Consider the following 24,531-nt stretch of genomic DNA (forward strand, 5'->3'; position numbering starts at 1 on the left):
AGTTCTAAGTTCTAGGGGACTTATGACCACAGCAGTTGAGTCCCATAGTGCTCAGAGCCATTTTTTAGAGGGATGGGGGAAAGCAGATGGGTAAAGGGGGTGAAGGAAACGGACAAAGCTGGGGTGATGGAGAAGGCAGAAAGAGGGAGGGGGGAAGGCCGATGGATAGAGGGAGTGACGGAAATGGACAGAGCAGAAGTGATGGAGAAGCTGGACAGAGGGAGTGGGAAGCAGATGGACAGAGGGGGGAAGGAAACGCACTGAGAAAAAGCGAGGAGGAGCAGATAGACAGGGAGAGAGAGGAGTAGAAGATGCAACTGAGAGAGGGGCTGGAGGACACGGGCAGAGCACAGGTGATGGAGATGGTGGACAGAGGTAGGGGGGAAAGCAGATGGATAGAGGGGGTGAAGGAAACGGACAGAAAAAGAGCGAGGAGGAGCAGACAGACAGAGAGAGAGAGAGGAGTGGAAGATGCACTGAGAGAGGGATGGAGGACATGGGCAGAGCAGGGGTGACGGAGAATGTGGACAGACGTAGGGGGGGAAGCAGATGGATAGAGGGGGTGAAGGATACGGACAGAGAAATAGCGCGGAGGAGCAGATAGACAGAGAGAGGGAGGAGTAGAAGACGCACAGAGACAGGGGCTGTATGGCACGGGCAGAGCAGGGGTGATGGAGAAGGTGGACAGTGGGAGTGGGAAGCGTATGGACAGAGGGGGGAAGGAAACGGACAGAGAAAGTGCGAGGAGGAGCAGATAAACAGAGAGGTTGTGATGTAAAAGATGCACATAGAGAGGGGCTGGAGGACACGGGCGGAGAAGGGGTGACGGAGAAGGTGGACAGAGGGAGGGGAGAAAGCAGATGGATAGAGGGGGTGAAGGAAACGGACAGAGAAGGGGCGAGGAGGAGCAGATAGACTGAGAGAGGGTGGAGTAGAAGTCGCACAGAGAGAGGGGCTGGAGGACACGGGCAGAGCAGGGGTGATGAAGAAGTTGGACAGAGGGAGGAGGAAGCGGATGGACAGAGGGGGGACTGGAACAGACCGAGAAAGAGTAAGGAGGATCAGATAGACAGAGAGAGGGAGGAGTAGAAGACACTCACAGAGGTGGGCTGGAGGACATGGGAAGAACAGGGGTGATGGAGAAGATGGACACAGGGAGTAGGAATAGCTGGACAGATGGGGGAAGGAAACGGACAGAGAAAGAGCGAGGTGGAGCAGATCGACAGAGAGAGGGAGGAGTACAAGACGCACAGAGAGAGAGGCTGGAGGACACAGGCAGAGCAGCGATGACGGGGAAGGTGGACGGATGGAGTGGGAAGCGGATGGACAGGGGGGGGAAGGAAGCGGACAGAGAAAGATCAAGGAGGACCCGATAGACAAAGAGAGGGAGGAGTAGAGGACGCACAGAGAGAGGTGCTGGAGGACACAGGCAGAGCAGGGGGGATGGAGAAGGTGGACATTGGGAGGGGGGAAAGCAGATGGACAGATGAAGTGAAGGAAACAGACAGAGAAAGAGCAAGGAGGAGCAGAAAGACAGAGAGTGGGAGGAGTAGAAGACGCTCAGAGAGAGGGGCTGGAAGACACAGTATAGCAGGGGTGACGGAGAAGGTAGACAGAGGGTGGGGGGAAAGCAGATGGATAGAGAGGGTGAAGGAAACTGACAGAGAAAGAGCGAGGAGGAGCAGACAGACAGAGAGACGGAAGAGTAGAAGACGCACAGAGTGAGGGGCTGGAGGACACGGGCAGAGCAGTGGTGACGGAGAAGTTGGACAATGGGACGGGGAAACGAATAGACAGAGGGGGGAAGGAAACAGACAGGGAAAGAGCGAGGAGGAGCAGATAGACGGTGAGAGCGAGGAGTAGAAGACACACAGAGGGGCGGGCTGGAGGACAAGGGCAGAGCAGGGGTGATGGAGAAGTTGGACAGAGGGAGGGGGGAAAGCAGATGGACAGTGGGGGTGAAGGAAACGGACAGGGAAAGAGCTAGGAGGAGCAGATAGACAGAGACAGGGTGGAGTAGAAGACGCACAGAGACAGGGGCTGGAGGACACGGGCAAGGCAGGGGTGACGGAGAAAGTGGACACAGGAAGAGGGAAGCAGACAGACAGAGCTGGCAAGAAAACGGACAGAGGAAGAGCGAGGAGGAGCAGATAGACAGAGAGAGGGAGGAGTAAAAGACGCACAGAGACTGGGGCTGGAGGACACGGGCAGAGCAGGCGTGATGGAGAAGTTGGACAGAGGGAGGGGGAAATGGATGGACAGAGGGGGGGAAGGAAGCGGACAGAGAAAGAGCGAGGAGGAGCAGATAGAGAGAGGGAGGAGATGAAGACGCACAGAGAAAGGGGCTGGAGGATACAGGCAGAGCAGGGGAGATGGAGAAGTTGGAGAGAGGGAGGGGTAAGCGGATGGACGGGGGGGGGAAAGGAAACGGACAGAGAAAGAGCGAGGAGGAGCGGATAGACAGAGACAGGAGTAGAAGACGCACAGAGAGAGTGGCTGGAGGACACGGGCAGAGCAGGGGTGTTGGAGAAGGTGGACAGTGGGAGGGAGGAAAACAGATGGATAGAGGGGATGAAGGAAACGGACAGAGAAAGAGCGAGGAGGAGCAGATAGACAGAGAGAGGAGGAGTTGAAGAAGCACGGAGAGAGGGACTTGAGGACACGGGCAGTGAATGGGTGATGGAGAAGGTGGACAGAGGGAGGGGGAAGCGGATGGGGAGAGGGTGGAAGGAAACGGAGAGAGAAAGAGGGCACGAGGAAACGGACTAAGAAAATTGAAAAAATATGTATCTCCTCAACACCGTGTACTCAAATGGTTAAGAGAATAATTAGATTGGCGGAGAACTGCAGAGAATGGGTTGCTGGGATGGAAAGCTCGAAGGGAGAAGAGTGAAAACTTGTGTACAATTCTCGAAGAGGCGAGGGTTCGAAATGAACTGTAGATGCACACACGATGATAAGTAATGCGGTAGTGCGCTACAAAGTGAAGGGGAGTAAAGAGAGAGCGTACCAGCTGCGGCACCCAGCACACAACGAACATGATGCAGAGCACGGCCATGAGGCGCGCGAAGGCGACCTCCTCGGTGGTGGCGGCGTTGTACATGATCTCGGAGGCGGCGCCCGGCTCTCCGTGTCGGCTGGCGTGGCGCAGGATGCGCACCCCGAGGCGCCGGCGCCGGCCGCGGCAGCCCAGCTGGCACAGCGCGCGGATCACCGCCAGGTTGCACACCACGATGCACGCGCACAGCACCGTGCCTGCAACAGCAGCGCCGGCTGCAGGTAGCGTCTAATAGAATTAAGGGGGGCGGGATGTAGCCCAGTGGTCAGCGTGTCTGTCTATTACGCGGAGGATCCGAGTTCGATTCTCGGTACTGCCAGAGAGTTGCTCGGCCGAGTAGTAGCCACTCCGTATCACGAAAACGGAGGTGCGTGTGCTGATCCTACGCCCCTAAACACCGCATCCGAGTAGCACTCGGGCGAAAGCGTAGTAATTCGGTTGCCAAAGTCGTTAAGGTTTTAGAGAGAACTGTCAATGGAATTTTTGGTGTTTTAAGTGATTTACCCCACGCCTGGTGTCAGCCACATCAGGATCCGTAAAAGTTTCGACTTATCGTCGACAGGCGCGGATTCGTGATCTCTTTAAGCTAGGGGAGAGACATTTACACATACATTTATAAGTTAACGAGGTACATCGGAAAACGTACAGTATGTCTTAAGTAAGATACATAGTGTCTTCAGACAGCTTACTGACTGGTGACGTCATAGCAAATTCACGCTCCCACCGTTTGCGTTTTACCGGGATATTCCAAAGTGAATTAAATAAATTCGTTTCAAAAAATACTACATAATTTTTATACAAAATAGTTTATTCGCTGTAACATTTCTATTACTACCAATTGCTTACAGTTACAATACGTTGTTTTTAAAATTGAAAAAAATGATTTTTGCACGAAAACGAGTATCAACTTTTGGTGGACTATGTATAGTCGTTCACATATTAATAAATCGTGATGAATACCTTAATGATTTCAACTCTTTTTACATTTTACTCTTCTCAATTCATTAAATAATACATCCACATCTACATTATATGGTTACTCTGCAGTTCACACCTAAGTGCCTGGCAGAGGATTCATCGAACCATTTTCATACTATTTCCCTACCATTCCACTCGCGAATACTGCGTGGGAAAAAGGAACACCTAAATCTTTCCGTTACAGCTCTGATTTCTCTTATTTTATTATGATGATCATTTCTCCCTACGCAGTTGGGCGTCAACAAAATATTTTCACATTCGGAGGAGAAAGTTGGCGACTGAAATTTCGTAAATAGATCTCGCCGCAAAGAAAACTGCCTTTGTTTCGGTGACTGCCACCCCAACTCGCGTATCATATAAGTGACACTCCACCCCTATTGCACGATAACACGAAACGAGCTGCCTTTGTTTGCACCTTTTCAATGTCCTCCGTCAATCCTACCTGGTAAGGATCCCACACCGCGCAGCAATATTCCAGCAGAGAACGCACAAGTGTAATATAGGCTGTCTTTCTAGTGGGTTTGTCGCATCTTCTAAGTGTTCTGCCAACAAAGCGCAGCCTTTCTTTCGCCTTCCTCACAGTATTATGTATGTGGTCTTTCCAATTTAAGTTGCTCGTAATTGTAATTACTACGTACTTAGTCGAATTGACAGCCCTTAAGATTTGTGCGATTTATCGTATACCAAAAATTTATCGGATTTCTTTCACTACCCATGTGGATGACATCGCACTTTTCTTTGTTTAGCGCCAATTGCCACTTTCCGCACCATACAGAAATTCTCTCCAGATCATTTTGTAATTCGAACTGATAGTCTGATGATTTAACTAGACGGTAAATTACAGCGTCATCTGCAAACAATCTAAGGGGGCTGCTCAGATTATCACCTAGATCATTTTGTAAAACAGGAACAGAAGAGAGCCTATGACACTACCTTGCGGAATGCCAGATATCACTTCTGTTCTACTCGATGATTTACCGTCTGTCACTACGAACTGTGACCTCTCTGAGAGGAAATCACGAATCCACTCACACAACTGGGACGATACTCCATATGCACTAAACTATTAATAGCATCTCGCATTGACGTCCGCACTAAATTTCGTGCTTCCGTGAAACTTAGCCAGTCTTGGGGATTTTGCGTTCTTCTAAATTTGGCATGCTTTTTTCGTTGCTTCTGCAACAGTGTTCTGACGTATTTTGTGTACCATGGTGGATCAGTCCCGTCTCTTATTAACTTATGCGGTATGAATCTGTCTATTGCTGTCGATACTGTATCTTCGAATTTGAGCCATATCTGGTCTACACTTACATAATTAGCTTGGAAGGAATGGAGGCTCTCTTTTAGAAAGGCATAAATCGAATTTTTATCTGCTGTTTCAAATGCACTACTGGCCATTAAAATTCCTACACCACGAAGATGACGTGCTAGAGACGCGAAATTTAACCGACAGGAAGAATATGCTGTGATATGCAAATTATCAGCTTTTCAGAGCATTCACACAAGGTTGGTGCCGGTGGCGACACCTACAACGTGCTGACATGAGGAAAGTTTCCAACCGATTTCTCATACACAAACAGCAGGTGACCGGTGTTGCCTGGTGAAACGTTGTTGTGATGACTCGTGTAAGGAGGAGAAATGCGTACCATCACGTTTCCGACTTTGATAAAGGTCGGATTGTAGCCTGTCGCGATTTCGGTTTATCGTATCGCGACATTGCTGCTCGCGTTGGTCGAGATCCAATGACTGTTAGCAGAATATGGAATCGGTGGGTTCAGGAGGGTAATACGGAATGCCGTGCTGGATCCCAACGGCCTCGTATCACTAGCAGTCGAGATGACGGGCACCTTATCTGCATGGCTGCAACGGATCGTGCAGCCACGTCTCGATCCCTGAGTCAACAGATGGGGACGTTTGCAAGACAACAAACATCTGCACGAACAGTTCGACGACGTTTGCAGCAGCATGGACTGTCAGCTCGGAGACCATGGCTGCGGTTACCCTTGAAGCTGCATCACAGACAGGAGCGCCTGCGATGGTGTACTCAACGACGAACTTGGGTGCACGAATGGCAAAACGTCATTTTTTCCGGATGAATCCAGGTTCTGTTTACAGCATCATGATGGTCGCATCCGTGTTTGGCGACATCGCAGTGAATGCAGATTAGAAGCGTGCATTCACCATCACCATACTGGCATATCACCCGGCGTGATGGTATGGGGTGCCATTGGTTACACGTCTCGGTCACCTCTTGTTCGCATTGACGGCACTTTGAACAGTGGACATTACATTTCAAATGTGTTACGACCCATGACTCTACCCTTCATTCGATCCCTGAGAAATCCTACATTTCAGCAAGATAATGCACGACCGCATGTTGCAGGTCCTGTACGGGCCTTTCTGGATACAGAAAATGTTCGACTGCTATCCCTGGTTAGCACATTCTCCAGATCTCTCACCAATTAAAAACGTCTGGTCAATGGTGGCCGAGCAACTGGGTCGTCACAATACGCCAGTCACTACTCTTGATGAAATGTGGTATCGTGTTGAAACTGCATGGACAGCTGTACCTGTACACGCCATCCAAGATCTGTTTGACTCAATGCCCAGGCGTATCAATGCCGCTATTACGGCCAGAGGTGGTTGTTCTGGGTACTGATTTCTCAGGATCTATGCACCCAAATTACGTGAAAATGTTCACATGTCAGTTCTAGTATAATATATTTGTCCAATGAATACCCGTTTATCATCCGCATTTCTTTTGGTGTAGCAATTTTAATGGCCAGTAGTGTAGGTATATTTTGCGTTGATTTTTAGTGATTTTGGTTGATACGGTTTTGAGCCTCGCTACAGTGACCTTGTGTTCACTAATCCCTGTATCCGTTATGACGCTGTCTATTAGATCAGGATTATTTGTGGCTAAGAGGTCAAGTGTGTTTAGGCAACCACTTACAATTCGTGTGGGCTCATGAACTAATTGTTGAAAGTAATTTTCAGAGAAAGCATTTAGTACAATTTCGGAAGATGTTTTCTGTCCGCCACCGGCTTTGAACATGTATTTTCGCCAACAAATCGAGGGTAGATTGAAGTCTCCACCAATTATAACTGTATGAGTGGGGTACTTACTTGCAATGAGATTCGGATTTTCTTTGAACCGTTCAGCTATTATATCATCTGAGTCAGGGAGTCGGTAGAAGGAGCCAGTTATTATTTTGGTACGGCTGTCGAGTATAACCTCCACCCATAGTAATTCGCAGAACTATGTATTTCAACTTCACTACAAGAAACCTACTACCAACAGACACAAACACATCACTACCTACTTTATTTAATCTATCCTTTCTGAACACGGTTTGCGCCTCTATAAATATTTCGGCAGAATTTATCTCCGACTTTAGCAGACGACGAATTCAGCTTCAGTGCTTTCTATCAGCGCTTGAAGCTCTGGTACTTTTCCAAAAGAGCTACATTTTACAATACCGACTGTTGCTTGGTCGATTCTCGTCATTTATTTGCCCTGAACCCTTTGAGACTGGAGACTGCCTAACCTAAAGGATCGACCAGTCCACGCCAAACAGCCCTTGCTACCCGTGTAGCCACCTCCTGCGTGTAGTGGACAATTGACCTATTTAGCGGAATCCGAAACCCCATCACCCTATGGCTTAAGTCGAGGAATCTGCAGCCTACACGGTTGCAGAACCGTCTGAGCCTCTGATTCAGACCCTCCACTCGGCTCAGTACCAAAGGTGCGCAATCCGTCTGTCGACGATGCTGCAGATGGTGCGCTCTGCCTTCATCTCGCTAGCAAGACTGGCAGTCTTCACCAACTCAGATAGCCTCCGGAAACCAGAGAGAATTTCTTCCGATCAATAGCGACACACGTCATTAGTGCCGACATGAGCCACCACCTGCAGTTGGCTGCTCCCTGTACCCTTCATGGCGTCCGGACCCTTTCCATACCTTGGATGAATCCCCCCGGTATGCACACGGAGTGCACATTAGCTTTCTTCCCGTCCTTAACTGACATATCCCCAAGGGGCTCTATCACTCGCCTAAATTGGAGCTCCCAATGACAAGCAAACCCACCCTCTGTGCTTTTCCGCACCTCTCAGGAAGACCGGACACTGCCGCAACAGGCGAGGCTGCCCTTGCTCGATGAGAAGTACTTTCAGTAGTGGGCAGTACCTCATATCTGTTACGGAGGCGTAAGGGTACAGCCTTGCGGCCAGCACCAACTTTCGCCTTCCGGCAAGGGATTCGCGACCCCGCCACGGTTCGCCAATCGCCGTCAGGCAAGTGTCGACCGGCAGGGACTTCCGAATCCAACGGCGTAGTGGCATCAGAAATCGTAGGCGATGCTACAGGTTCCAGAGGCGCCATAGCGCTCGCCTCGTGTGTCCCAATGTTGCCGTGGCCCAGGGCAACAGCCTGGAGCCTGTCGACCACGGCCAACACAGCTAACAGCTGCTTACGGACGGTGGCCAATTCCCCCTGAATCCGTGCACAACAGGAGCAGTCCATATCCATCGCTAACAATTTTTTTCTCTCTCTTTTATCTCACAAGCCGTTCAAAAGAAACAGATGACTGACTACGAAGCGAATTTACACTGTTGTTGTTGTTGTGGTGGTCTTCAGTCCAGAGACTGGTTTGATGCAGCTCTCCATGCTACTCTATCCTGTGCAAGCTTCTTCATCTCCCAGTGCCTGCTGCAACCTACATCCTTCTGAATCTGCTTAGTGTAATCATCTCTATGTCTCCCTCTACGATTTTTACCCTCCACGCCGCCCTCCAGTACTAAATTGGTGATCGCTTGATGCCTCAGTATATGTCCTACCAACCGATCCCTTCTTCTAGGCAAGGTGTGCCACAAATTTCTCTTCTCCCTAATTCTATTCAATACCTTCTCCTTAGTTATGTGATCTATCCATCTAATCTTCAGCATTCTTCTGTAGCACCACATTTCGAAAGCTTCTATTCTCTTCTTGTCCAAACTATTTATCGTCACCCTTGTACAAATCCTCTATATACTCCTTCCACCTTTCTGCTTTCCCTTTGTGTTTAGAACTGGGTTTGCACCTGAGTTCTTGATATTCATACAAGTGGTTCTCCTTTCTCCAAAATTCTCTTTAACTTTCCTGTAGGCAGTATCTATCTTACCCCTAGTGAGATATGCATTTACATCCATACATTTGTCCTCTAGCCATTCCTGCTTAGCCATTTTGCACTTCCTATCGATCTCATGTTTGAGACGTTTGTATTCCTTTTTGCCTGCTTCATTTACTGCATTTTTAAATTTTCTCCTTTCATCAATTAAATTCAATATATCTTCAGTTACCCAAGGACTGCTGCCTTCACTATTTCATCCCTCAAAGTTACCCATTCTTCTTCTACTGTATTTCTTTCCCCCATTCTTATCAATCGTTCCCTAATGTTCTCCTTGAAACTCTCTACAACCTCTGGTTCTATCAGTTTATCCAAAAAAAAAAAAAAAAAAAAAAATGGGACTTAACATCTGAAGTCATCAGTCCCCTAGAACTTAGAACTACTTAAACCGAACAAACCTGAGGACATCACACCCATCCACGCCCGAGACTGGATTCGAACCTGCGATCGTAGCGGTCGTGCGCTTCCAGACTGAAGCACCTAGAACCGCTCGGCCACTTCGGCCGGCTACCATTTTGCAGTTTGTTCAGTTTCAATCTACAGTTCATAACCAATAGATTGTGGTCAGAGTCCACTTCTACCACTGGAAATGTCTTACAATTTAAAACGTGGTTGCTAAATCTCTGTCTTACCACTATATAATCTATCTCAAACCTCCCAGTATCTCCAGGCCTCTTCAATGTATACAAACTTCTTTTATGATTCTTGAACCAAGTGTTAGCTATGATTAAGTTACGCTCTGTGCAAAATTCTACCAGGTGGCTTCCTCTTTCATTTCTTATCCCCATTCCACATTCACCTACTACATTTCCTTCTCTTCCTTTTCCTACTATCGCATTCCAGTCACCCATGACTGTTAAATTTTCGTCTCCCTTCACTATCTGAATAATTTCTTTTATCGCATCATACATTTCGTCAATCTCTTCGTCATCTGCGGAGCTAGTTGGCATATAAACTTATACTACTGTGGTAGGCATGGGCTTCGTATCTATCTTAGCCACGATAATGAGTTCACTATGTTGTTTGTAGTAGTTCACCCACACTCCAATTTTTTTATTCTTTATTATACCCACTCCTGAATTACCCTTCTTTCATTTTGTATTTATAACCCTGTACTCACCTGACCAGAAGTCTTGTACCTCCTGCCACGAACTTCAGTAATTCCCACTATATCTAACTTTAACCTATCCCTTTCCCTTTTTAAATTTTCTAACCTAACTGCCAGATTAAGGGACCTGACATTCCACGCTCCGATCCGTAGAACGCCCGTTTTCTTTCTCCTGATAACGATGTCCTCCTGAGTAGTCCTCGCCCGGAGATCCGAATGGGGGTCTATTTTACCTCCGGAATGTTTTACCCAAGTGGATTCAAGCTGCATGCCCTCGGGAAACATTACGGCTGTAGTTTCACCTTGCTTTCAGCCGTTCGCAGTACCAGCACAGCAAGGCCGTTTTGGTTAGTGTTACAAGGCCAGATCAGTCAATCATCCAGACTGTTGCCCCTGCAACTGCTGAACAGATACCCCTCCGTTGTGGCTGCACCTACGGTACGGCTATCTGTATCGCTGATCCACGCATGGCTCCCCGGCAAAGGCAAGGTCCATGGTTCAGGAGGGGGGGGGGGGGGGGGGGGGGTAGGAGCATTAAGCTATGAAACAAATAAGTGAGCTATGAGTGCTACTTGCTGCTTATCCAACGGCGGCAGGGAGTTCACATATGTATAGTAAACTTTTATACAATTAATAAATATACCTTAAATGCTGCGATGAAGCCTTTAATTTTAAAACTGCTCTAAAATGCTATTTTTGTGATTTTGTTTTAAAAAAATTTCCTCTGGCAGGGCCTGCACCACAAGTTCAGCCTAGAGATCTATACCTCGTAAATATGGCACTGATACCAAAAGTTTATCGAGACGTGGTGGATCGTTAAAGCCATTAAGTGGTATCGATGTTCTGACGACATATACTGCAGGTTTATAGCATTAAAGCTGTCACTCATATGCAAGTCTTGGGTCCTAGACAGTAATTCAACCGCGTGTTATTAAAATTAACGCATTTTTGTGCAAAACTTAAACTAACGCTATTGTTAATACTATAGTTATGTCACACTTTAATTTTCCATAGTAAATGTCATTTCCAATCAACAGTGCCAAAAACCCTCTGCTTAAAGTAATTATAATAGCGCGAAACAGACATATCCTACACACCTCATAGTGCTTACGTAAGTCCTCATAGTGCAGATGCAGGATTTTAACTAAGTAGTTAAAACAAAGTGCACACCTCACTAAATTCACGTTTTTACGTTCAAAATCACTTCGCCTTCCAGCAGTATAATATGAAAAGCCACACTAATTACATTTTCAAATGATGATACGGCTATGTCAATATCATAGCCTGTCCTTCACCAAGCGTATTGCAACATAGGCGTACACTTTGATGCAGAAGATTGACTGTAAACGACAGAGTGAAGTTTGATGATGAAATAACGACCGTGTATCTTCACTTGTGAGTTGGCACATTGTAGTCTTAAAAAATCAGCAATCCTTCTGATACAGAGCTTATACTGCGGAAAGAAGGGGTTGGCAATATTTTGTTGTTTTCGGTGGTAACATCTTCAGCACAACATCTTCGTTTGGAAAACTTGCATCTAGAAGGACACGACCTGTATGACCTGACTAGAAATCACACAGCAATAGTCTCTTTTCACTTGTTACATGTTCCCCAAGGACTAAAGTTAGACAACGTTTCACGTGTTCTTTAGACATTTTTCCAATTTCGGTTGCCTCTACATGAACGTTTCGTGGGTCGGTTGTTTTAGTTTCTTTGAAATATTTGGGCCGAAAGTGCTTTGTGCTTCGGCCTTCTGCCCCTTGAAAACAAATGCATAGCTTGTTTGTTATTCTGACTGTCACTGATAAAGCAACATTAGTTGTGTAGCTGTGGGTAGACCTATCTACAGACTGCATCACACTAGCTGTATTTTTCTCTCCTCTGTGAAAATTGGAAATTTGTGGTAAGGACAATGGGACCAAACTGCTGAGGTCATCGGTCCCTAGGCTTACGCACTACTTAATCTAACTTAAACTAATTTACGCTAAGGACAGCACACACATCCATGCCCGAGGGAGGACTCGAACCTCCGACGGGGTGAGCCGCGCGAACCGTGACAAGACGCCCTAGACGGCACGGCTACCCCGCGTGACTTCTCCTCTGTGAGACAGTGCTGATGATGAAGACATGTCACACTGGAATTGACTCTGGTCGCAATTCAAAAGTTTCGTTTCTCCACACTCTGCTCTGTCATAAACATGTTCACTTCCTCCACAAGTTGTAGTGTCTTCTGGCGTATTCTACCATCGTTTTCTGTTTCCTTACATGTGACAAATGTGGTAATATGCCTATATGAATTCCAGATTCAGCTTTAAGATTGTCGATAAAAGAAATCGAAGCTTTGAAATTTTCCAATCCAACCATTTTAAACGCTTCTAGTGCCCACATTTGCAGATGTCAATAGCGAACTGTAGATCCATACGAACTTGCTCTATCAAACTGCGATATTAAATGCTCTTTTATAGTTTTCAATTGCGATAGTCTGTTTCCTCTGAAACGAGTTCCTGCTGGCCTTTTGATAGTTACATAATTTAGAATTAATCTGCATTTTGATTTACTTTTAATGCACTTATAGCGACTCATTAGTCTGCTAGAGGAATCTAAGCCACGAATGTAGTAGTCTTCACAAGAGTTCTCTAGTAGCCTGTAGTCAATATGTTCTAATACAGTGGGCCTCGATTGTTTGTGTGGAGATAGTTGGTGCTCACTTTCACTGGACGCTTCCTGTTGCTCTGGACATGTACTGCTTCAACAGTCACATTCAGGTCCAGCTTCTTCCTATCCTATCTGTCGAGCATATCGTCATCTACTTCTGTGTCATTCCCATTATATTTCTGAAATTATGATGATATATAGTGTAACTAAGAACTCTCTATCGTCAGCCCAGCCTTCATGTCCATATTCAGCACGTAGCAACTTTGTCCCTGACATTTGGACCACATTCGTAGGATTCATGCTCTTCATGATATCACTGTACACAGTTTACACAGAAGAGCGCATGCCAACACTCCAGAGACATATTCATACTGCAGCCATACCATTCCCGCATCACGAGCACTTGGTGCAGCTACACCATTCCACCGTCTGATGGCGCCGGCAGTTTTGCAAGGAAATAACACATGCTCTAGTGTTGGTCTAGGCATGGTTTCGTGCGGTTCCGAGCATTCGAGGACAAAGATGTCCCTTCTGAGATGGTTTACGTAATAATTCATTGAAAGTACAGGGAGTATCAAAAGAATCGTCCGACTTGGCGCGTCTGTGTTTCTGAAACTAATAAGCATATACAGTGAATTGTGTTTTTTGATGAGCGGGAAACTCAAAAAGTTTTTTTTCATCTCTTTTCATAGGTGTTCAATGTGCCCCCCCTCCCCAACCCCTCTTGAGATGCACGGCATATGTCAGTGCGGTACTCAGATTGTTCCCACACTGCAGCGAGCTTGTCTTGAGCTACAGGTTCTACAGTAGCTGTTATGGAATGTCTCAGTTCACTCACTGTTGTTAGTAATGGAGGCACATAAACCGAGACTTCATAAACCCCCACAAGAAATAATCATAAACAGTTAGGTTCGGTGGCTTTGGAGACCAGTAATGTATGGCTGAATCATTTGGTCCAGTGAGACCGATCCATCGTTCAGAAATCCTTTGATTTAAAAACTCCCGCACTTCCAGATGCCAGTGCGGCGGTGCCCCATCCTGTTGGTAAATAAAAACGTTCGACTCAGTCTCCAACTGTGGGAAAAGAAAGTTCTGAAGCATATCGAGATATGTGATTCCTGTAACAAAGAAAATTGGATCATACACCTTTTTCCTTGAAACTGCACAAAACACATTAAATTTTGGATAGTCCTTCTCATACTGTACAACTTCATGTGGTTGTTCTGTGCCCCATATTCTGACATTATGACGTTCCACCTTTCCATTTAAATGGAATGTAGCCTTATCACTAAACACTAAGCGTGGAAGAAAACTGTCATCCTCTGTCTTGCCAAGAACGAAAGTACAGAACTCGACACGTTGCTGTTTTGTCACCTTGACGAAGAGCTTGCAGTAGCTGAATTTTGTATGGTTTCATGTGTAAACGCCGACGCAACACACGCCAGACGGTCATCGGGATATGCTGAGGTGTAGCGCTGCACGGCGAGCGGATTTCGCCGCGCGGGATTAGCCGAGCGCTGGTCCTTCGAATGGTCGACGCAGGATAAATACATACCGCCCACAATGGCAGAAATGATCAAGATTATATGGCTTTCTGCCAGATTTATGATGCGACACCGCGTGATGCAGGGATTGTGATGCAGATGATAAATTCATTTTCACTCCCGCCCGTGACTAGGATTGTCATTTACTTTATTCATGTTACAAAAAAAAGAAAAGAAAAAAGGACGGCCTTTACGTTGATTTTATATTTTATGGTTTCCAAATTGTAAAAAAAAAAAAAAGTCCCGGTCTCAGCATTAATTTTGATTTACTTCTTCAGCTTCCAAAGTTATCGTAGATAAATTAGAGACTTAAATGTCCCAGGGAAATTTAATTTAAGATCTATAGTTTAAGTAGTGTGTAAGTTTAGGGACCTATGACATAAGCAAAAAAAAAAAAAAAAAGTTGGTAGAGCACTTGATAAAAAAAGAAAAAAAAAGCGGTCAAAGGCGCTGCAGTCATGGACTGTGCGGCTAGTCCCGGCGGAGGTTCGAGTCCTCCCTCGGGCATGTGTGTGTGTGTTTGTCCTTATGACAGTTTAGGTTATCTCCTTGTGAAACTATGGCGGATGCGGTCGGCGTCTGTCTCGGACAGTCGGGGATTGCCCAGCGATTTGCCTTTACGCAAACAACCTCTTTCTCGGAATTGTTCATGCCATCGTCTAATGCTCTGTGCTGTAGGAGGATGCACACCATACCTAGTACGAAAGTCACACTGAATGTTTGTTACTGACCGGCACTGCGCAAAACGTAGAATACAAATCGCCTTCTGTTGTCCCAACACATTTTTACTAGAACTGGTGCTACCGAACGGCAACCATGTAAAGCTCGACTGTTTGTGTGGTGTCACCGCCAGACACCACACTTGCTAGTGGTAGCCTTTAAATCAGCCGCGGTCCGTTAGTATACGTCGGATCCGCGTGTCGCCACTATCAGTGATTGCAGACCGAGTGCCGCCACACGGCAGGTCTAGAGAGACTTCCTAGCACTCGCCCCAGTTGTACAGCCGACTTTGCTAGCGATGGTTCACTGACAAATTACGCTCTCATTTGCCGAGACGATAGTTAGCATAGCCTTCAGCTACGTCATTTGCTACGACCTAGCAAAGCGCCATTACCAGTTACTATTGATGCTGTAAAACATGTACCGTCAAGAGCGATGTTCACCATTTACGGATTAAAGTTAAGTATTCCAACAGCTACGTCCTTTTTTGCTAAAGTCTAACTTCCTTGTCCTGTTCCAGACCTGACGCCAGCCTGCGTGAGCTAAAACGCGTGCCTTTCGGCTTCCTCTCATAGTGGGTTGGCTGTCTTGCCAATCCACAACAGTTTGCTCTTTCCAACAGTACACTGTTGCCGGTCGGTGTGGTCGAGCGGTTCTAGGCGCTTCAGTCTGGAACCGCGAGACCGCTACGGTCGCAGGTTCGAATCCTGCCTCGGTCATGGATGTGTGTGATGTCCTTAGGTTAGTTAGGTTTAAGTAGTTCTAAGTTCTAGGGGACTGATGACCTCAGATGTTAAGTCCCATAGTGCTCAGAGCCATTTTTGAAGTACACTGTTCACGCGCGTACCTCAAATAACATAGTTACGATTTTTTTAAAATCGGATGATTCTTTTTGATAAACCCTGCACATTCTTCGTGCTATTTTATTTGAAACTCGTGAATTGTATGGAAACCATGTTGTTCGGGCGATGAAAACAATTTTAGGCAAAAATTAACAGAAGCGATATAAAATCCTAATTTCAAAATTGTAAGTAATTGAAAATGTAGTAGTTAGTAAGAAAACGCCTTTTTGCAGGCACATGAATTTTTATTAATACATCCAGTAGAGCTTCACGCTTTTTTAACGAGGCATTCCCAGTGGGTGTCCGTGAATATTACACGACTTCTTGTTTTCATATATCCTCCAAAAGTAAACCCCGTTCAGAGTCGCATTTTTTCGTATAGTCATTGTAATTTCGTAACATAACATTAATTCGACTGACATTTTCGGTGCCTAGTGTGTCATTTGGTTCTGTAAGTGATGCCAACTTCCCCGATTTTCCTAAAATTCGAATTAATGTTACTAAATGACAATGATTTTACACTAAAAAATGTGACTTTCAACAGGTTTTACAAATGGGGGAAAGCTACATGATCTTCAGCTAATGAATTAGATGTTTACTGTAAGTACCTTTTCATCTTATTGTGAGATATTTACGTGTACTGTTTTAAATCTAAAAAACACTATGTGAAAACTGAAAATCATCTAATATTCCGGGATACCCATTGAGCATGCCTTGTTAAAAAGTCGAAACGGATCTGTGTATAGTAATAAAAATTCATGTGAAGCATACAAAAACGCAATTTTTTGCTTATTACTACAGTATATACATACTTGCTGTAAGAAATGGCCAACACAAGATACTTGTTAATCGAAAATGTGATGGAAAGATATGAATATTGAAATATGGCAAAAAATAGTAAAATTTAAAATCAGTATTATAGCAAGTTTTTCTTCTGTATTATTTTCTTTGTTTTGGCGCCAACATTTCCGAGAGACGCATGACTGTAACGTGGTAGAGATCTCACGGAGAGTGTTCCAAGACGGAGCTTTTTGCAAAAGTTTTTGTGTAGAGCTTGTGGAGTAATCATAGTGAGAATTATTCGAACTGAAAATTTGAATTCCTTCGACTACAATATGCTTTAATGATATTCTGTGTAAACGGTGTATTAAAAAGTGAAAAACATAATAAATGGAAGATTTCTGCAACTACAACTTTGGCTTGCAACACTAGGCCTATAATGAGAACCCAGTCCCTTGGAGTTCTGCATATTCCACATACGTTCCTGAGACCGATAAGTAGAACTACAAGACTGCAGCTAAAATAACCAGATTAATACTCGACCTCAAATTTATTGTGCTTTTCAGTCTCTCCAACTTCAGAAATAAATCTACAAACATATGTTCAACATATATGCGGTTGCAGGTTAAAACTGTTGATATTTTTCAAAACATCGGGGATCCAGTACATCGATATTTCAAAATAATTTCATTATCTGCCGTCGATTTATCGAGAAGAGGTATCAATATATCGCTATATCGAAAAAATGTCGAGGTAGCGGCCTTAGAGCTGTATATTTAAGTATTGATTTATTATTAGATATTCTGTACATCAACAAGCTAGCAGCCTGCTTATCCCTCTTAGAGCAAAATTGAAAGGAAAACGATGCAAGTTGACACTTGGATAGCCACTTCGCTAATAATGGTAACTGCATGTAAGTGGCACAATAAAAGTTGTCCGATGGGTCCGTCATTCGGTTTCGTCACGTATCTGATTTGTCCGGGATAATTCAAGTCGTCTTCCACGATTTTTCATTCCTGCAAACGCCAGTGACCTCTCAGTTGTAGTGTCAAAATTGCATGGTGAAGTTAAAAGTTGTAGTTTCTGTTGGTAGCGCTGACTACGTCAGCACTTCCGCTCACATGCCTCCGCCCACCGCAAAGACCAACTTGTCATTTAGATTTTTATACATCAGTTTCAGCAACTGTTTCTGAAGAATGCCGATGTGAAGAAATAGCACTCTAGTTGCCTTAAAATTGTTTTTAACGTAACTGGTGTGCTATTTCTTCACATCAGATATCTTGTTTTTTCATTCACACCGCCACCTCCCAGTGCAACTCGACTTCTTCTTTGTGCCACCTATACATGCTTCACACAGTCAAAGTAAAAGACTGGACGTGATGAAAGCTCAAAAAGTAGTCAGACTCCTTCACCTGGCGAAAGTAAAATTACGCTCTGTTACAATTTCGAAAGAACAATTTCAAATATTTACCAAACATTGGGATTAAAGTATAATATAAAATAAACATATCGGCAACCGACATTGGCATTTCGAGACAGACATATCGATATATCGGGAACAGAAGCGTCGCCGTTATTTATCGACATTCCTCGGAAAATACCTATATTTTATGAGCAGCCCTATTGCAGGTGGAAAGCACTACACAGCAGCATAAGCGATTTTCAATGGGACCCAGCTCACTAGAAATTTGGGACTCTTTTAGATCTGTCATTGATCAACTTTTTTCACAGTTTTTCCCGGACTATCAGCTTTAAAATCTGTTATGGTACTCGTTAACAAGGAGAAACCTGAAGGTCCCCTAGTTCTTGAGCCGCGTACCACTTGCACTACCGTGCGTCGTAAACCTGCCGCATAACCTTTCGAGGTCTACAACGACACGATGCCGTATATTATTCACATACGGGCAAAAACGTGGTTCACCAGAGCACATAACACGTTTACAGTCCACTGTCATCGGCTCTAACCAGAAAAACTTTGCAAGCAAGGATTGACCAGGTGTCGCCTATGTGGAATTGCGTTCCATCTGTAACACTTATATCGATTAGTAGAAAGTTTATATTAGGTAACTGTGTATCTCCGATATTGGAGTGTGTATTCTTTGGTAGTTAAGGTCATTCATTTGTGACAGGAAATTTAAAGTCACTGGAAACCAACCCTAAAAAGAACTGTCAAATTTTAGCTAAATATTTTCACTCACTTCTCGACTGCGAGCCTCCGACAGAACAAATATATTTCGAAAAACCCACATCCAATCCCGATTCAAATTCACCATCACTTAAAGAGGTAAAGGAAATAATCAATTCTTTGAAGAACAACAAGTCTCCAGGGGTAGACGGAATCATAGGAGAAGTATGGAAATTAAATGACAATAATCTCACACAGGCAACCCACAGAATTATATCAAATATTTGGAAAACTGAACAAATACCTGCAGAGTGGAAATGTCCATTAATTCATCCTCCCCAGAAAAAAGGTGTAAAAACCGATCCAAATAATTACCGGGGATTTCACTGCTCCCTGTAATATACAAAATTCCTTCAAAGGCCCTGTTAAACACACTCGAGGAACAAGCGGACCAATTAATAGGGGAGTATCGGGCAGGGTTTCGCAAAGGTCGATCTTGCATCGAACAGATATGGAACTTAAAAACAATTTTGCAAATGAGAAGATGTAGAAATACTGTGGTAACTTTTGTCGATTTTAAAAAGGCTTACGATTCAATAGACAGACAAACATTCAAAAATGTTTCAAATGGCTCTGAGCACAATGGGACTTAACATCTGTGGTCATCAGTCCCCTAGAACTTAGAACTACTTAAACCTAACTAACCTAAGGACATCACACACATCCATGCCCGAGGCAGGATTCGAACCTGCGACCGTAGCAGTCGCGCGGTTCCGGACTGAGCGCCTAGAACCGCTAGACAGACAAACATTATTTCACACCTTAGAGGAGTTCAGGATTGACAGCAAAACAAGGTCAAGTATTCAATAACAGATACAACCTCCAAAGTTAAATTCATGTGATAAACATCAGAAGCATTTCATATTCATACTGGTGTTCGCCAAGGAGATGGAATGTCCCCACTTCTGTTTAACATTGTTCTGAAAAAAATTGTGAGGACATGGGAAAAGGAAATAAAAGGAATTCAGCTTGGAATTAAAAAAGAGCAGAGAATTAGGGTGCAGTGTCTGGCTTTCGTGGACGATCTTGCCATTATAACGAACAATAGAGAGGAAGTCAAACTTGCATTGGAAAAACTACACGAAATCTCACAGAAAACTGGGCTACAAATCTCCTACGAGAAAACACAGCATATGGAAAACAAACCTGTAGGTAATCTTCCCATTACTACTCAATACGGGAAAGTGGCACATGTTGCCCTCTTCAGGTATCTGGGAGAGATAATCCAACCATCAGGACAGAACTCAATAGCCAATAAGGGTATTATCTCCAGATTACAAAAAGCATATAAGCTCACTTGGAAACACTATAATAAGAAATCTATTTCTGTCAATGCGACACTAAGGCATCACAACACAGTAGTCCTACCAGAAGCACTTTATGCTGCAGAAGCTACAGTGTTTCATGGTCATACTAAGATCAGAGAAATTGAAAAGCAGGAAAGAAAAATTCTGAGGTAAATATATGGACCAGTGTTTCGGGAAGGAATTTGGATGAAGAGGCCAACTAGAGAGATTTACAAAGACATAGAAACAATAACAGACACCATTAGAAAGAAAAGGATGAAATTTTATGGACATATCAGCAGGATGAATAAAAGCAGGCTCATAAGACAAATCTTTAAGATAGTAAACAAGAGCAAAAACAAGACAAAGTGGATCACTGAAGCAGAAGACGACATTAAAGAACTGGGGATCACACAAGACAACATAAACAACAGAGAGCAGTTTAGAAACATCATACAGAAACACACACTTAAACAAGAACATAAGGAGAACAGAACGGGAAAAAGATGGTCGGAGATCGCAAGAGAGAACACAGTGAACGTATGAAGAGAATTTGGGAATAACGAAGAAAGAAGAAGAAATCATGACTACTCAAGTTCAATCGCTCTCTCAAAAGGGAATAATCGAAAATAAAAATAAAAAAATACACATGGAAAAAGATAAATGATTGTTTAAAATAATGAATTTTTAGAGTATGTGTTTATTTAAGGTCATTGGTTAGTGACGGGAAATTTAAAGTAAGATAAATGACTGTTTAAAATAATGAATTTTTATAGTATGTGTTTATTTATAAGAGAAAGAATGTATATTGGAAGCTGGTTCAAGCTTAGGGCGCTAGTATTGTAAAATGTAAAAGACGTAGGGAAGTCTCTCTTCAGCGGAAGTAGCATGGCGCTATGTAAAAGGTGGTTTTGGCAGTCGAACTGGGCGGCTCCTTGGTGGGAACAGTACGCAGTCGGTGGCTAGCCGTTGCACGGTATACATCGACGGTGCCAAGAGAGGCAATTGGAGGCAGCTTTGCACGGAATTTTGCCACGGATGTGGATTTGGCTGTTGCTTGGTACACTCGGCAATATGGAATGGCTCTAATAAGTTGAAAAACCGTCGCCAAGAAGAAATTTCATAAGTATTCAAACATCAAGAGCCATGTGTAGAGTTAGCCGCCACGTCGCTTGCCACAACTTCGACACTATACCAACTTCATGCATACAGATATGTATCAGAGCATGGACCAGTTAATTTGTGTGAGGGATTTTAATAGTAATCCAAATGCTATAAATCTGTGTTTTGAACCGTATCATCTATCCTGATCATGAACCAACGCAGCCCCCCCCTCCCTAAGTGTTTATAAAACCGAGTATCCTGTTTCAAATAAACCAGAGATTTATTTATGTTTGTCAAATGTGCAAGGATCAACAAAAGTGAATTTAGTTAGAATTTTGCTAAAGTACTCTCAGCTTATTGCAAAATACCGTTTTGCAGAAATACTGTGCCAGATTGTGTATATGTTACTGTCTAAAATATCTGCTTCACAGGTGATGAAGAAGGTAAATAAGTTAAACTCGTTTGAAACATAATTTAGCCTTGATTACTATCATGAATGATGTTTTTTGAAGTTAATTGAGCTCAGTGTTGAAAATTTTGTTGAAAAGTAAAACATAAACTAGCCCAAGTGAAGTTAAGTAGTGACTTTGTTTAAATAAAATTTTGCAACTGAAATAATCATAGAGCTTGACGAGTGATACTATACCAATTTATGGGTCCCCACCACATTCTTCTCATATTATAAAGATAATTGGAATATTATTGCTGCTAAGGAAAACAAATATAAGCAGAGGGATATGAACAGTGTAATTGTAGTATCATTTATCTTTATTTGTGGTTTTTACTTGTCAGTTAAGACAGAGGCCCCTCAGGTCTATCTTTAGGCCTGCACTTCTTGCATTAACATTGCAGTACTGGCTCAAGTAATGATCTATTGATACGTAATCAGCATGGTTTCAGAAAACATCGATCTTGTGCAACGCAGCTAGCTCTTTATTTGCACGAAGTAATGGCCGCTATCGACAGGGGATCTCAAGTTGATTCCGTATTTCTAGATTTCCGAAAAGCTTTTGACACCGTTCCTCACAAGCGACTTCTAATCAAGCTGCGGGCCAATGAGGTATCGTCTCAGTTGTGCGACTGAATTCGTGATTTCCTGTCAGGAAGGTCGCAGTTCGTAGTAATAGACGGCAAATCATCGAGTAAAACTGAAGTGATATCAGGTGTTCCCCAGGGAAGCGTCCTGGGACCTCTGCTATTCCTGATCTATATATAAATGACCTGGGTGACAATGTGATCAGTTCTCTTAGGTTTTTCGCAGATGATGCTGTAATTTACCGTCTAGTAAGGTCATCCGAAGACCAGTATCAGTTGCAAAGCGATTTAGAAAAGATTGCTGTATGGTGTGGCAGGTGGCAGTTGACGCTAAATAACGAAAAGTGTGAGGTGATCCACATGAGTTCCAAAAGAAATCCGTTGGAATTCGATTACTCGATAAATAGCACAATTCTCAAGGCTGTCAATTCAACTAAGTACCTGGGTGTTAAAATTACGAACAACTTCAGTTGGAAAGACCACATTGATAATATTGTGGCGAAGGCGAGCCAAAGGTTGCGTTTCATTGGCAGGACACTTAGAAAATGCAACAAGTCCACTAAAGAGATAGCTTACACTACACTCGTTCGTCCTCTGTTAGAATATTGCTGTGCGGTGTGGGATCCTTACCAGGTGGGATTGACGGAGGACATCGAAAGGGCGCAAAAAGGGCAGCTCGTTTTGTATTATTGCGTAATAGGGGAGAGAGTGTGGCAGATATGATACGCGAGTTGGGATGGAAGTCATTAAAGCAAAGACGTTTTTCGTCGCGGCGAGCGGCGAGATCTATTTACGAAATTTCAGTCACCAACTTTCTCTTCCGAATGCGAAAATATTTTGTTGAGCGCAACCTACACAGGTAGGAATGATCATCAAAATAAAATAAGAGAGATCAGAGCTCGGACAGAAAGGTTTAGGTGTTCGTTTTTCCCGCGCGCTGTTCGGGAGTAGAATGGTAGAGAGATAGTATGAATGTGGTTCGATGAACTCTCTACCAAGCAATTAAATGTGAATTGCAGAGTAATCATGTAGATGTAGATGTAACTGTTATTAGTATAAGTTTAGTACAATTTTTGCTTTCTATGATTACTAGTTTGTACATTATTGATAACTACTGCCACCCACAGCTTAGTGTCCACTTCTATCCTGTGTGCTACGCAAAGGGAAATATTAATGAAATTAACTTCAGTAACTAACATTCAATTTCTTTAAACATATATTTCCAAATTCATGTGCCTAATTGGGCTGGCAACCGTTCATTTTTTCATACGTATGTGAATTTTTCTACTTTCATTAACCCCCAAAGTTTTGTTTTTCTGTTTATTGCACCATATTCAAAATTATAGTCCGATACCTTCATCCACTAGACGCGGTCAAAACTCAAAATCCTTTCAGAGGGTAACAGTAGTTTGTATGACTGCAGACTAATGTTATACGTGACAGGACTTATTGTTCAGTAGTTAGGCAAGAGTGGCGTATAACGTGTCACAGCAGACTAGTGTTATACGCCCATTCATTTGGTACAATTCTGTTTTGTGTGGGAAGGATCAGCGTTGATGTCCAGTGCAGCGTCGTCTCCCCTCCACGGACGATCTAAGGTTTATCTACATTCAGGAATAAGCTGATGTCCATTGCTCCTCCTCATTTCATACCAAAGTCTGAATTTACTACTTCTCTTCTGCAGTAATCAATCCTAGGAATGCTTAGCAGGAGATTTTCACTCCTCACGCGTTCCCAAATTCTTCTAAATTTCTGCGTAGGTCTTGCACGTCACATCATCCATCATTTGGTCTGCGTACGTCAGTCGTAGTCACCCTTTTGGTCTCTTCCCACTAACATACTTCTCTATTGCTATGTGCTAGGATCTCTCACGTCTCAGCAGATGGCCAGTAAGCTGTTCGTCAACTGACTTCCATAGGGTTCTCTCCTCACCCATTCGTTTCTAACCAACTCAGTCCACTTTATTTATTTTTATTTATTTACACGTGAAGTTCCGTAGTACCAAATTGAGGAGCAAATCTCCAAGGTCATGGAACGTGTCAGTACATGAAATTACAAGATAAAAGTAATAA

General features: G+C 43.9%; 1 protein-coding gene across 1 annotated transcript in view; it reads right to left on the minus strand.

Moving 5' to 3' along the window:
- LOC124555826 (prostaglandin D2 receptor) overlaps positions 1-24,531 on the minus strand; it is a 503,176-nt gene that overhangs the window by 149,116 nt on the left and 329,529 nt on the right. Inside the window, exon 3 of the mRNA XM_047129893.1 lies at positions 3,011-3,255. Within this exon, the coding sequence (XP_046985849.1) occupies positions 3,011-3,255 (245 nt within the window). The remainder of the gene's footprint in view (positions 1-3,010; positions 3,256-24,531) is intronic.

The sequence above is a fragment of the Schistocerca americana genome, chromosome X (genome assembly GCF_021461395.2).
Source record: "Schistocerca americana isolate TAMUIC-IGC-003095 chromosome X, iqSchAmer2.1, whole genome shotgun sequence".
Taxonomy (NCBI): domain Eukaryota; kingdom Metazoa; phylum Arthropoda; class Insecta; order Orthoptera; family Acrididae; genus Schistocerca; species Schistocerca americana.